This window comes from Musca vetustissima, unplaced genomic scaffold (assembly GCF_032173495.1).
Source record: "Musca vetustissima isolate MV318-11 ecotype Yass unplaced genomic scaffold, APGP_CSIRO_Mvet_v1 utg489, whole genome shotgun sequence".
Lineage (NCBI taxonomy): Eukaryota > Metazoa > Arthropoda > Insecta > Diptera > Muscidae > Musca > Musca vetustissima.
The window spans coordinates 107,024-123,041 of NW_026877172.1; the positions used below are offsets into that span (position 1 = coordinate 107,024).

A 16,018-nucleotide genomic window follows, 5' to 3' on the forward strand; every position below is an offset into this window, starting at 1 on the left:
CATACTTATAGTTACATATTTGGTCTGTTCCAGAAACTACAAGAATATACCTTTTTGTTATATGATAATTTTTCCTTTATGTTATCAAAAAAAGTGAGAGGAGTAGTATAGTCGGACGGAGCCGACCATATGACATCTTTACAACTACCACGAGTCTAACTTTCTGCGGATCTATATTCCGAGATTGAGAATTTTTCGACATTTGCACTCTCCTGAAAATTTAAATCATAAGATTGAAATGTTTATATTTTACACAAATTTCTTGGCTTACTCGATCCCCATAAATATTGACCAATCACTATCAAAACAGCAAATTTTAATAGTAAACCCGTACACAATTTGTGATGTTCCTCTTATAATTATGTCCTCTAGACAGATTAGAAAACCGGAAAAAAATAATTTTTGGTCCATTTCATCCCCTATATATAATCTGATCATTACCGAAAGCAATAGGTGTCGCCATTGACCTCAACCGGAACATCGTGTTAAATTACATAGCGATATCAAAATACGTAGACAACAGTAAATACTCAAGTATAACTCACATATCCTCTAGTAGATACATCTGTATAATTGGTATAAATTTAAAGGTAAACCATTCCTCTTAGATTTATAGTCAACTTCTCTTTCATGGGAATTTTCCCTAAAATCTGAAACCCCCAAAACGTGGACAGATACTGATAACACATGGTAGAGTATAAAATCCTCAAATTGCTGTAATTTAAAATGGTCTTAAAATTCCATACTTTGTAGGATAAATACCTATATATACCTTATATGGTCGAAAATGATTATTGAGATGAGTTCCAAACGGAAAAACGAAATTAATATATCCTCTAACTATGGTGGAGGGTATAAAAACGGACAAAAATAAAGTATTTGGTCCATGTCATCCCCTAAATATTAACCGATCATTACCAGAACATTACAAAAGAAGTCTTCTTTGATAAGAACCTACCAATTTACAAATTATAGTCGAGATTTGACTAATTTCCAACAAATATTTTTGCACGTTGTGTTTGTTTTAACAGCTTAATCTACATTCAAAGTCTAAGATCTGTATCTCCACCGGTTCCATTCAAATATAATATTTAGTACCTTCTAGTACTAAATTCCAAACTTTTTTCACACATTTTGCGGCTTTACAAACTTCTGGGTGCACAAATAAATAGTAGAAATGTCCAGATTCTTTTAGTACCAATTAATATTTCAGTTCTAATGACAACAACAAAGTTAACTATCAAAAATATATCGAACATTTTTTTATTTTGAAAAAATAAAAATTGAAATTTACAAATTAATTTAAAGTTTTTTCTGAAAAAACAGAACAGAAATGTTCGTCCCACATCATTTATTGTTCCCAAAAACGAAGTTCTTCGCTACGATGGAGGAGATAGCTAAACGACGCAATAACAAATTAAGTTGGTGTGAGTGCATTATATTTGACAAATCACAGATATGGAAAAAGAAAATTCGTAAGTCCCTACAAAATCTTGTCATTTTTATATTTTTTTTGAGAAAAGAGAGGCTTTTTTATATGTCCAAGGATGGACATTTTTAAGACCAGGCAGATGCCACTTCAAAAATCTAATACATTGATGTGTTACAAACATCATATAACACATCTTAATAATATATTTAAAAATGTTCCTTTATTTAAAGCGAAATTGCATCTTTATAGCTAATAGGTAACGCGTTTATTTTATGGAATTCAAAAATTGACCTATGTAAATTTAAAATTAATACCTTTTTCAAAAAACTTTTCATTTATGATTATTAAATAACGTTTCTACTTACATAAATTGAAAGTGTATCAATTATTTATTTTTTTCATACATCTTTATTTACTTTAAGGTATCTTAAAAACGATGTGATGTGGAAAATTCAATTGGGAAGTTTCTTCTCAAATGATGAAATTGATCTGTCAAACTTTCAAATGTCATTTGAGATGAGTAACAACTGACTGAAGAAAACTTCAAGTATTGACTGAAATGAAATAAACGATTCAATCTTAAGAGCACTTACCGAGGATGAGTAAAATTTAAAGTGCCAGGATAAACCACAAAGGAGATATCATACACAATTTACAACACAGTTACCACAGTGTGTCCCAGAACAAATGCCATTTTGACAAATACAAAAGTGAAATATATTGTCAAAAATAGTTGTAATAGGAAACCTGTATACACCATCCTGAGAATATTCTCGCACTGCATTGCATTAAACAAGTTATTAAAAAACCATTTACAAGGAAATGCAAAAACCACATCATCGTCAACATGCAAAGTTTTATTTAATGTCATAAACATGGAAAGCTTATGAATTTGTGCGGTTACGGTACATCCATCCAATGGCTGAACTCTTTATTTTTGTGAAATTTGCAATTAAAAATGTTGTAACAACACACATACACACACGGTCCGGACTGAGCAAACATTCCCGCCTCAGCAATAACGGTATCTGCTGAAACTGAAAATTTCCACATTAATAACCTGGAATAACAAGTGGGACGAATAATTGGCCACTGCAGGAGCTGAGCAGAGCCACAGCAACAGCAACAGAAGCATAATAAAGTCCTAATTGCACTTGAGCTGCTGTTTATATTTTATAACGACAACGAAATGGAATATTTTCTGCGAGAATATATGGCTCGTAGTATATTGCCTCATTTAAATGTGGCCACGATAGAGAAAATGTATCACATCGGCAGCAGCAGCAGTGGTGGTGGTCAACACAAAACAAACACTACAACAACGACAACAAATTTTACCATAACGAATGCAGCCATAGAACCGAGTGACAGCGACGACAGTGTCATTGACAGTGGCGATAGCAACCTGTATTTCATCGAACCCCAACAGCAATTACTTTTGGATGCATTCAATTCCGATATGGATGTACGGACACAGTCCGATACAGATTATAGTGAATATTTGAGTGGGAATAGCACAACGGCATCGTCTACATCTACGTATCATCTGTTAGAATCACTGGTCAGTGTAACGACCACAACGATTTCATCGATAACGCATCAACTGACACAGCACAGCGCGAATGAATCTTTCCGCCTATTGCGTGGTGACCATAACGTCAGCACATCCATGTATGCCGCCGTCAATTGTGATGGTGAATGTCAGCCTGATACGAGGCTGAATGAAACATGGTCGCTGGACGCGTGTGGAGATGATGATGGTGGCGAAGGTGACACGCTGTCATCGATATATTTTATTACAGCAGTTTATCTCCTCTACATTCCGATATTTGTATTCGCGCTGCTGGGTAATGGCACCGTGTGCTATATTGTCCAATCAACACCACGCATGCGCACCGTCACAAATTACTTCATTGCAAATCTGGCCATGGGTGATATATTGATGTCACTGTTCTGTGTTCCCTCCTCGTTTATATCGACCTTTATACTGGGCTATTGGCCGTTTGGCATAGCGTTGTGTCATTTTGTCAACTATTCACAAGCCGTGTCGGTGTTGGTGAGTGCATACACATTGGTTGCCATATCGATAGATCGATACATAGCTATAATGTGGCCGCTGAGACCGCGAATAACGAAGAGGTAAGTTTAAATGATATAATTTGTATTAAATTTTTAGAAAAAACTTTGTGGGATTAGTTAATTAGGCAAAAACCGAAACGATTCTTTCTTAAAAACGTACTTCTATCAGTTCCATATTTACCGAATAGTTTATAATTCTTTTTTTTTTTTTTGAAAGATATATGCTTTTTTGATGTTTAAAAAAATCGATTTCACGACCCATTAACATGAAAGGAAGGCTAATAAAATTGTAAATCATGAGAAGTATATTTTCGGCATATTGGTTTAAACCAAAATGTGCATATCACACCTTATATGTATGACACTATCATAAGATAGAATACACATAAATATCGTGTTTACAAAAATCTGTTCTTTTGTAACAAATAGTGAAATTCGACGTAGAATAATTTTGACTTTAACGAAATACTGGTAACATGCAGTCTTATTGAAGATTTCGACACATTTTTGCAATGTGTTTACTTAACATACTGAAGTCAACAAAAAATGTGTTGCCAATATTGTTAATTTAATACTGTAAATTTCTAAAAAAAACTTTTGAATTTAAATATATAGTTTGTTTTGAGACTCGTAGTGAAAATTGACGTAAAATATTTTATTCTTTGACAATATCCACGAAAAATGAAGTTTCATGTCACTCTCATGCAATTTGTTGAAAAAAAGTTCTGGGAAATTCGTATGAAAAATTGGTAATATAAATTTGTGAATTTTGTGTCCTAAATTGACGTCTATATATTCGGTATATATATATATACTTTTTTATACCGATTTCTTTTGTTCAGTGACTTAAGCTATAATTTGATGGAGAATATGTTTGTCTTTTATACCATCCTTCTAAAACGACATGTTGTGGTAAAATGTGTCATAAACTTGTAATAAGATCGATTTCAACCCTAAAATGAGTTCTCATATTTTTATTAAGATTTTTGGCTTTTTCGAGTTTTAGGCTGAGACCCCATTTTTAATAAGTTTTTAATCATTTCTGGAAAAGGGGAACCCTCTTCAGAGAGACGACTGAGGGTTAACGTATTAGACAAAAATATTCCTCAAACTTATAACTGTACCAGTAAGGAAATTTCAAAAATCGGAGGGGCCGACTATATGGTACCCGTCACCACTTTGGGTGCGTGCAAGAGATGCTCATATGTACAAGATTCTTCAGATAGAATGGCAGCATCTGGAATGGAACATTGAAATCGAATCGGACGAAATTATCTGCATGAAGTAAAAACATTTGAACTAAATTAAAACATACACATACCAATACGAAATATATGAAAATATGTATAAAATCTCTATATAAATAGAGGTATTTGAGTAACCGTGGCATCCACCATTTTGTATGCTATGCAATATTTCATATAAAGCGAACAGACATAGGCTCCTCCATTTGGACGATTTGCTTAAAATCCGACAAAAATATATGAGGGAGCTATATCTACACCTGAACCGATTTCCTCCAATTTCAATAGCTATATCTAAATCTGAACCGATTCCAGCAACATTTTGCATACATCAATCTGGACCTACTTCAGTACTCTGTACAAAATTTTGTCTCATCCGGGCCAATATTGGCAGTAAAATGCTCCATTACATAAAATCGGACGAAACTGTATATGGGAGCTATATCTAAATCTGAACCAATTTCAACTAAACTCGGCACATGCCAATATAGTCCTAATTCAGAACCCTGTGTCTCAATCGAACCAAAATTGGCAGTATGGTGCACCATTTACATAAAGTCGGCCGAAACCGAATTTCATCCAAATCGTATTATAAATGCGACCTGTACTTTGTTCACAAAAATACATGGACGGACGGACGGACATGCATAAATCGAGGCAGAAAGTGATTCTATGCATATTCTCAAAAGGAACCACAGTGTGGTGAAGGGTATAAATATTGCCAAAGACACTATATACCTAAACTGCAAGGATTTCGAGAAATCTCAATCCGAATATTTTAAAATGTCTTGGAAAAGGGAAATATTGCCACGCCTTTTTAGATTACCTTTCGACGAATGCTTTCCAAATTTTTTTGGAATTTCCCGAAAATTATTTTGTTTGTGTTGAACATGTCATCAATATTGGTCTTCGTTTATGGATAGATCGAAAATATTACCCTTTGGTAAGGATTATGTCAGATCAGAATAGAATGCTGTCAGTTTGATCAGTTCCTTATGTTGAAGTCACTATAGAGATCGTAATTTAGAGTTGAAAACAAGGTCCATTGCGGTATTTTGAAGGTTTTTAGCTGCATTCCGATATAACATTTATTTCCAAACAATAACTGTGAATTCCTGTTGTGTTCCTGAAATTTAGTAGCCATTAATGCAGTCCCCCAAATTTGAGTGCACTCCTATATCCTACAGGATCTATACCTAAATTAGGATCTACTTGATAGGTTTTCTACCAAAAAAAATCCGCCAATTCGACTAAAAATCTAACAAAAACATATAAAATACAAAATGCAAAACAATGAATTTCGGAAAAAACAAATGTATATTTTCAATACATTTATCTCTAAATATTCCTAATCTAATAAATTCTGACAAGAAAAAATATAATCCCCTGTTTGAAAGCATTTCGTTGTTTTAATAACTTTTTCATTCTTTAATTGCCTGTAAAACTTTTAAACGGCTTTTGCACTCTAAAAAACGCAAAAACTTAAATGGCGAAACTTTTGTCCGCAACAAGAGATTCAGTTGGGAAGTTCAAGTGCCATCCATGGCCATCAATTATCTTCACCACCTACACGGATAGTTGCACAGCAGCTACTCCAGTTTCGTTGAGTGCTTCACACCGATACAGATGAAAAACTTGTCAAACGATTCCATAAGGGGAAAAACAAAAACCAAAACTGAATAATGAACGGTGAAAATGGGATCGTAGAAGACCTCTCAACAGATTTAATTAAAGCAAACTAGGCGACGTGGAAAACAGATACCGGAAAAAGAACAGTTCAATCAATGAAAGACCATTTATTAACAAGATGTGAATTAAATCGATTCTTTAGAATAGAAGGTGAGAGCAAGGCGATGGTGTAAAAATAGTGTCGTTGTCTCGTGGCAGCTCGTAGGAAAAAATTGAAATGAATGACTGCAAAAAAGGTAATCATAGAATTTTGCTTCAAGTGGAATTTTTGTTTGCTTTCAACATGAATTCTATTCTAAATGTGGTGTAGGTTGTGCTTGGTATTCTATTCATCATGCCAAGTTAATCTTTGTTTAACTGATGACCATTGCATTGCATTGTGTAGTGGCATTAAAAATAAATGCAATTTTCTATAACTCACTTGTGGGATGTAGTGTGTTCGAAAATAGTTAGAAATGTAGTTTTATTCGGATACAAGTGGTTAAAAGAATTAAATTGAACCGGGCAATCACAAGGATAATAAGGGTATAACAAGGGTATTATGTATTTGTGCATATGTCTGTAACAGGCAAAAAGAAACGAGATAGACTCATGGTTCCTTTTGAGAATATGCATAGAATCACTTTCTGAGTCGATTTATGCATGTCCATCTGTCCGTCTGTTGATGTTAAATTGTAAACAAAGTACAGGTCGCATTCATTATCCGATTTGGATTAAATTTGGCACAAGTCCCTTATTTGGCCCAAGGACGAATCCTATTGAAAATGGTTCAGATTTAGATATAGCTCCCATATATAGTTTCGTCCAAACTCCTCCAATATTTTTCAGATTGAGACAAAATTTTGCACAGCGTACTGAATTAGGCCCTATATGACGTATGTGAAGTTTTTGTTTAATCAGTTCCTTTTTATAAATTTCCTATTTATATTTTTCATAAATTTCAGAATGGGTTTTTATTGGTTTAAATATCTATGGAGATCACAATTTTTTTGTCTCGATTAAATTTCAATGGCCTTCCAAAGATTATCATCTCATGTATGTATCCAAAGTGGTGAAGGGTATCATATAGTAGGCTTCGTTTGAATTTTGATCTTTCCTTACTGGTTTTGTCAAGAAAAATGTAGCAAATAAACTAGTAAAATCGTGGCTAAGTTCGGCCGGGCCGACCTTTTTATACCCGCCTTCATAAGGTGACTATGCCATTGTAAATTGTCTGGTAATAGGTTGTTTGGAAAAAATAAAAACTAAATTACTGGAAAACTGATCTGAAAACGTCAACTTTCTAAAAATTATGCGGGTGTATTTTATTCACCACGAATCTGATATTTTTTGGTAGGGAGATTTTCTACCCAATGAGAATCCAAAATATCAAAATGGAGCCAATTTGGGTGAAATATACCAACTCCACTTTCACTAGTGATGCAAAATTTTTTAAAATTCACCACGAATTTTTAATATTTGCATTCTGCTTCATATATTTTTTGTTGATGTCAAAATGCAATTGAAAATATTCTCCCACATTTTATGGACTTTTACTCACTTTATATAAAGCTTATTTCTTAAAAAAAAACTACTGTAACAAGGTTTTGACCTTATAGGGGTTGACTTTGCAACTATTTTACTTTAATTTCAAAACATGTGTACCTTTGGAGTATCGTCATCACAACTAGATGATCAGATTCCACTCCATTGAAAACCTAAATATCTGCCGTATACACTATCTTAAAAATGTTAGTTTAGATATAAACTTTAGTCGGTCACTTATTTCTTTTTGTAATATTTGTGGAATTGAATGGTCGATGGAAGTTTGTTGATCTTACAGTGTTTTCAAGACAGCACCAACAATAATTTAAATGTATAGCATAATTCCAGCAAAATAACCTTTCAATAGGACATTCAAAATAAATGTTCGCCCTATCTGAAACAGTTGCTACATCGTGGGCTTTAAAACATAATTCCAGCAGTTTTTCTTTCATCATTTTCCGAATTTCGAACCTGTCTATTATATAAATCGGGTTTAAAATTAGCATCTTCCACTTATACACACATTAAAATCTCCCCTTGTAGTTGTTGTATTATCGATAACAAATAATAAATAATGATATCGGAAAATCCCGGGAATATCGATGTCAAAAAAATAGGGAAATCCGATTTTATATATTCTAATTTGTATATGTGGATTATTTAATAAGAAAGACGGGTATACAAATTACAATATATAAATTATTCACACGAATGCCGATTAGGCCCCACATCAAAACATTTTGTTTCGCGGACATATTCCCTCTTAAATAATAAATATTTGAAAAGTACTCATTAAGACAATTATATACTCTGATATTATTTTTAGACACGTGAAATGTGAGTGTCTTATTTCTAATTAACTGCCACATGTTGGCCCCGTAAAGTCCACTTCCAATTTTAATGATTTACTACATCAAAAGTTCTGCGTCATCCATCAGCTACACCATTTCCCAATTGTCAATGTGTGTTTGTCACCAATACAATGGAAGGCCAAACGGAAGTGTGAACTGTTCTCCAAATTCTCGACATAATATTTATTTGATATCAGGGATATCCGGCTACAAAGCACTTTGTTGTTGTTGTGTTTTTTTATTATTATCCTTCTCCATGCCTCCCAACATTAAATTGAGTCTAATTATGTTTTCCGACTACTGCTGACTGAGGACGTCTACGGAGAAAACAATCAGCAGTGACTCTTAGTATTTGTATTGAAAGTGTCTGTCATTAGGCTCGTGTCTTTCGGATGGTTACGTGAGTTCGTTTCCTTTATTCGGGTGGGCTTAGGATAATGATAAACAATGCCAACACAAACACATATATCAAGTGACAATGTAAACCTTCCCTCTATTTCACGAACACAGTCAATGCAACATTTGTACTTGGCCTCTAAATCATTATGTCCTGGGAGCGTATCCTGTGTGAACTTAAACATCGCCTACTCACTCTCTGGTTCATAGGCTCATCCATATCGGTTTACTATATAAATAAATTAACTGAACATTAACATGGAGAGGAACTCAAATGTATAGGTGTTGGGGGTGGGTGGCATCCGTTGGTTGGTCAACAATTGTATGAATGTCGAATGTTTTGTAAGATGCGTCATTCACAAGTAGACCAAACAACAGAAAATGGGAATGTTCGGGCTTAGTTAGTTTTTTTAATGAATTACAAGTATTTTGCATTAGTGTGACATAATGAGCTGTTAAATTAAGTGTCACCAACATGTTGACCTACTGTAAGAATGTTCAAAGTGTTTACTTATGTCTTATTGTGGCGAAATAAAGAACTTTACATGTTGCATGATATTTGTTTTTGAAGAGTAATAGAAAATCAATTCTTTGGGAAGTTAATATTTATCCAATAATATGCATATTTGAAATGTGGAAAACCGAATATAAAGTATATTAGCGGAAAAGGCAATGGACAAGGATATATGTATATTTTCAAAAGTTTGAACCGAATTGAATACAGTTTAGCGTGGAAATTTTCTAAAAGGAGAACTTAATTATTTCGTTATTCGTGTATACTTCCTAACTTTCTTAAGATGTCTTATTTTGTATAGGTTGTCTATAAATGCTCCTGTTGCCTATTGAGGATTTCTTTTAGTGCAACTTAGAAATTCGGACCACCTATTTAGAGTGGGTGGTTAATGTAAGTATACTTACATTAACCACCCACTTTAATAACGATCCCGATTTACAAATTTGTTCCTGAACAAAATAGTTCATTGGAACTATTACGAGAAAGGAACTGTGGTACAGGGTATTATGTATTTGTACATATGTTTGTAACAGGCAAATATAATCCAGATAGACCCATGGTTCCTTTTGAGAATATGCATAGAATCACTTTCTAAGTCGATTTATGCATGTCCGTCCGTCCGTCTGTCCATGTTAAATTGTAAACAAAGTACAGGTTGCATTTATGATCGGAATTGGATGAAATTTGGCACAGCTCATTTGTTTGGCCCAAGGACGAACTCTATTGAAATTGGGATTCAGATTTAGATATAGCTCACATATATATTTTCGTCCGATTTAAGGTAAATGGTGCACCAAAGTCCCTATATATCTTTCGATTTGCACGAAATTTGGCACAGCGTAATGAATAAGGTCACGAATTATGTGTGTAAAGTTTCGCGAAAATCGGTTCAGATTTAGATATAGTTCCCATATATACCTTCGCCCGATTTTAGGTAAATAGTCCACTAAAGTCTCTGGAAATCTTTTGATTTGCACGAATTTTGACATAGTGTATTGAATTAAGTCTAGAATGATGTGTGAAAAGTTTTGAGAAAATCGGTTCATAGCTTCGCCCGATTTTAAGTAAATAGTCCACTAAAGTCCCTGGAAATCTTTTAATTTGCACGAAATTTGGCACAGTGTAATGAATAAGGTCACGAATGATGTGTGCAAAGTTTCGTGAAAATCGGTTCAGATTTAGATATAGCTCACATATATATCTTCGTCCTATTTAAGGTTAATTGTGTACCAAAGTCCCTATATATCTGTCGATTTGCACGAAATTTGGCACAGCGTAATGAATAAGGTCACGAATTATGTGTGTAAAGTTTCGCGAAAATCGGTTCAGATTTAGATATAGTTCCCATATATACCTTCGCCCGATTTTAGGTAAATAGTCCACTAAAGTTTCTGGAAATCTTTTGATTTGCACGAATTTTGACATAGTGTATTGAATTAAGTCTAGAATGATGTGTGAAAAGTTTTGAGAAAATCGGTTCATAGCTTCGCCCGATTTTAAGTAAATAGTCCACTAAAGTCCTTGGAAATCTTTGGCTTGCACGAAATTTGGCACAGCGTAATGAATAAGGTCACGAATGATGTGTGCAAAGTTTCGTGAAAATCGGTTCAGATTTAGATATAGCTCCCATATATATCTTCGTCCTATTTAAGGTTAATTGTGTACCAAAGTCCCTATATATCTGTCGATTTGCACGAAATTTGGCACATCGTACTAAATTTAGTATAGAATGATGTGTGCAAAGTTTCGTGAAAATCGGTTCAGATTTAGATATAGTTCCCATATATAGCTTCGCCCGATTTTAGGTAAATAGTCCACTAAAGATCCGATTTAAGGTAATTGGTGCACCAAAGACCTTATATATCTTTCGATTTGCACGAATTTTGGTATAGGGTACTGAATTAAGTCTAGAATGATGTTGCTAAGCTTCGTGAAAAGATCCATAGCTAGGCCGATTGACACAACGTACTGATGTTTTATAAATTAGTCTCTGGCAAGTTTCCCTGAAATCGGTTCAGATATAGATTTATAACAAAACGCGTCGTCTGGTAGGGTACATATGTAAAATATACACAAAGTGGTGAAGGGTATCGTATAGTCGGCCCAGTCCGACTTTACTACTTTCCTTACTGGTTCATCTATCAAAAAATCAAACTAAACGAAGGAAGAGAGAGATTCAAATGAACTACCTAGGAGTCGGAACTATATGGAGCAAAGAAACTAGTCCCTTTTAAACAAAGGAACGAGAAAGGAACAAAAGTGACAAGGTTAGGTTTGAGGATGTTCAGACACTAGTTATTTGGCAGCCACTTTCACTCGGATACCTTTGATTCATTGCGCTCATCTTTGAGTAACTGAAAAGGGGTACGATAGAAGTGAGCAACATGAAACGGAATATAAAAGAGATTATATTTTTTAGATTAAGAAGAAGAATGTTTGATCTCTTTTTTTTCCTATTTGACATCAATAAGGTAGTTCTGCGTCGCGAAATCTCAGACCAGATGCATATTGAAGTTCTACAACCAGGATTCTCAGACCATCTAAGGGATACGTAGCTGCGCGCAAGTGTCGACTTGTTGACTTTTCCATTTTTGCCTTTGACTAAAAAGTCAAATGCAATAATGGAAAAAGTATAGTTTTTGGACAATTCAGGCTTTCTGATGAAAAAACCAAGTATTTGTGAAGAAAGAAAGTCGATCTTTAAAAAATCGGCTCAATAAAAATCTCCTGAAAAATTAAAAGTAGACTTCGACATTTCGATTTTTCAATACAAATAGCCGATTAATCGATTAGTCAAAAATCGATATTATTATCCCTAGATCATATATTGCCGGCTTACTTCCAGTAGACCTTACGGATTTCGCCAATGTAATAGCCAGTAGGTGGTCCTCCAGATCTCTCAATCTATAGCAAGGTCATCAAGGTCAACGACTCGTCGTAAGTTCAGTACGCTACTTGATTGCTTTAAGGCCAACATTTTGTTATTTTATAATTATTATTACAGATTCATTTGTCCAGGATTCAGGTCAACTGGTTGTCGCTCTCACTAACTGGTTGTCGCTCTCTATGAAGTCGCGATTTCATGTTAGGAATATTAGCTTGCCCAAAGAGTGATGTTCACCAGATTCCGGCTTCCATTAGTCTCAGATCACACATTATTGACTAAAGCCCAACCAAAAGCACCAGTTAAAAGAAGCGATGCCGATCGCTCCATACTGTTTAATTTACGTACTTCATTTGCCATTTACGTACTTCATCCCCAGCTCTTTCTTATGAAGTTTTTGCATGACAAGAGACACCACTTTTAGTGGGGTCATTCACATCCCTTTTTATTCGGAGATATTTCACTGCCAATGAATGTTCCAAAGTCACTCCGAAGGTCAAGGTGGGCAGCCGAAAATGTTATATCTTACTTTTCCTAGTGAAGAGTATAATTTCTGTTTGGGCCCAGATATGGTCGGCAGAAATTTATCACTGATGAGCAAGGTTTCATCATCGACATAAGCTATTTTATTTTAAGAACTATAGAACTATAGAAACTCATTTATACCCAGAAGCCACAGCTGAGTATAGAGCACATCGTACTCTCCATATTTGTAAAGTGTTAGTACAAGGATCAACAATTCCTTTGTTAGATCTTAATATATAAAAGAGCTTAGTGATAAGTGAGTGACTCACAGATCATCGCCCAGTTGAAACGGTTGAAGCTAGAGTGTGAGTTGTTGTTGGCGTAGGATAAGGCAATTTTTGGAAATTCGAACTAAATTCGAACGTAAAGTACTTGTATCAGGCAAATGGGAAGAGCTGGAATTCTGAAATTTGGAATGTGGGTCACTGATGGAAACTTTGAAAGATGTAAGAAAGGGGTTTTGAAAATTATTCCTATTTATATTGAACATATATAGCAAGCAATTTTATGTGGAATTATATGGAAATTCGTACTTAAGGTTTAAGGTTTAATTTATTGAGCCTTTTTTTATAAACGTTATAATTAAGAAGAGTATTAATAGTAGGAAGCAAAAATGTTTCTCCCGAGAAAACCGTAATTTTGGGAGCTAAAATCTCAGTTAGACTTAAAAACTAAATAAAAACAACAAACAACAAAAGAGAACAAAGAAAAAGTAAATAAAATAAAAACCAAACAGCATACACATTACCCTCTATGCGTACCTAATGTTGCTTTTTCATAAAAAGAATATCGAATGTTTGAATTTATGTCGAAACTAGGTGGGACTTCATTAATATATCCAATTGGAGATAAATAGTTGACATTTGACCAATTGAATGGTCTCTGATTGTTATAAATACATGATATATATCTATTTTCATGAAAGTTTACGCGTTGAACAAATTTTGAAATCAAATCACAGACTTATAATCCAACAGGAGTAATTTTGGACTCGCCAAATATTACCCTATTGGAATAACGCTTGCAACTTGATTCATAATATTTCCCAATACAGTGTCTTAAAATTTTTCTTTCCAATATTTCCATTTCGGTAATTAAAACAGGAGATATACTGAACCCTATTGGGAACGCATAAAGAAAAACGGGTCTTATAGAAGTTTTGTATAATAGTAATTTAGTGCTTGATGGCAGGTGTTTATTGGCCAAAATTCTTGAGAAAGATCCAAGAAGCCGATATGCTTTTTCTAAAACCTGTCTGGCGTGTTTATTAAATTTCATAAGGTTATTGAATGTGATACCTAAATATTTAAATGAGTTTCCTATAGGAATGTCAGTGCCATTGAATGTTAACTTTAAATTTTTGCTTTCAGGGACTATCCATTTTTTGCATTTTCCTGAAGCATTTATAATACAAATTGCTTCGGTTTTAGATGCATTAATTTTGATACCCCATTTTGTATAGTACTGTGCTACTTTCTCCAAATGATTTTTCACTTTACATAATGCCGTACTTGGCGATTCATCATGTGCATATAGCAAGGAATCGTCTGCATAAAGGATACCACAAGAATACCCAAAGTGATGTGGAAAATCGTACATGCATATACTATATAAATGGGGTGAAAAAATGGAACCTTGAGGAACACCACAACCAACATCCACGAGCTTAGATACTAGTTGCTGAAACTGAACACAAAATTTTCTATTTGAAAAAAAACTATAAAACAATTTTATAACAAATGGATCAAAATTAAGTTGTATCATTTTATATAATATTCCTAAGTGGGATGCATGGTCAAATGCCTTTTCTACATCAAGTGAAATAGCTACTGAACATTTTCGTTCTCTTAGATTACATATTATGTCATTTTCAAATTTAAGTAAAGCATCGGTTGTAGAGTGGCCACTTTTAAATCCGAATTGCAGATTTGGAATACATGAAGAATTAAGGTCATAATCCATTTTGGATAGCATAGATATGGGTTTCAAATTGTTAATATCCGAATTATTTGGTTTTTTCACAACAGGGGCAATTTTGGAAATTTTCCATTTATCAGGAAAATATGCGTTATTTAGACAATTATTAAATATTATCGTTAGGTATTCGCCTTAGAAGGAAGCTTTTTTATTATAAAGTTTGATGTGTTGTCCAATCCGCAAGACTTTTTATTATTAATGTCTTTGCTAAGGTTAAGATTTCGTCCATATTTGTTAGCCTTGGGTTTATCATAAAATTAGGAGAAGATTCCTTGGCATTAAAATTGAGCATATGAGTTCTACTGGCTATTGTGTTATGAACTATATCTTCCATATTATGTATGTCTTCACTTAAATATGAATGACTATAAATAGTAACGAAATATTGTTTAAGTTTATCGCATGCAACTAGATTATCGTCAATCAAAGCTCCATTTTCGGTTAATTTATTTAGGTTTGCTTTTCGTTTATGACCAATGATATTATACACCTGCTTATGCGCTTTGGGCCCCGGTTTTATTTGCTTAATCCTTTCAGAAAATATTTTAGACTGTTCTATTTCAACTTGTCTTTTAATTAAAGCACCTAAAAGTTGCACCTGTTTTGATAATAATCGGTAATTTGGATCCGATCTATCTTGAGTCCTATTATAGTTCCTTTTTTCAAATCCTTCTGCCATGAATACTTTAATTTAAACAGGTTTTTTATTTGATCTGAAACGATGTAATTTGTACCCATTTTTTTTTAATTTCCGAGTGCCTGGTATGAACATTAGTTATCACATCTGAAATATTGTCAATATAATAATCTATCTCAATGTTAGAAAGATTCCGTTTTGAATCCGGAAAGTTATTCAGTAAACCATCTTGAATATCAACTCGGAATGTATCCCAATTTGTGTTT

The 16,018-nt window shown here is 33.9% G+C and overlaps 1 protein-coding gene across 1 annotated transcript; it reads left to right on the forward strand.

Annotated features, from left to right (window-relative positions):
• The first annotated feature begins 2,552 nt into the window (after positions 1–2,552).
• Positions 2,553–3,632, forward strand: LOC133321769 (prokineticin receptor 2-like). Its single transcript, XM_061530845.1, has 3 exons — positions 2,553–2,724; positions 2,785–3,571; positions 3,629–3,632. Exons 1-3 carry the CDS (start codon positions 2,622–2,624, stop codon positions 3,630–3,632), a joined length of 894 nt encoding a protein of 297 aa, XP_061386829.1. The 5' UTR covers positions 2,553–2,621.
• Positions 3,633–16,018: the final 12,386 nt, after the last annotated feature.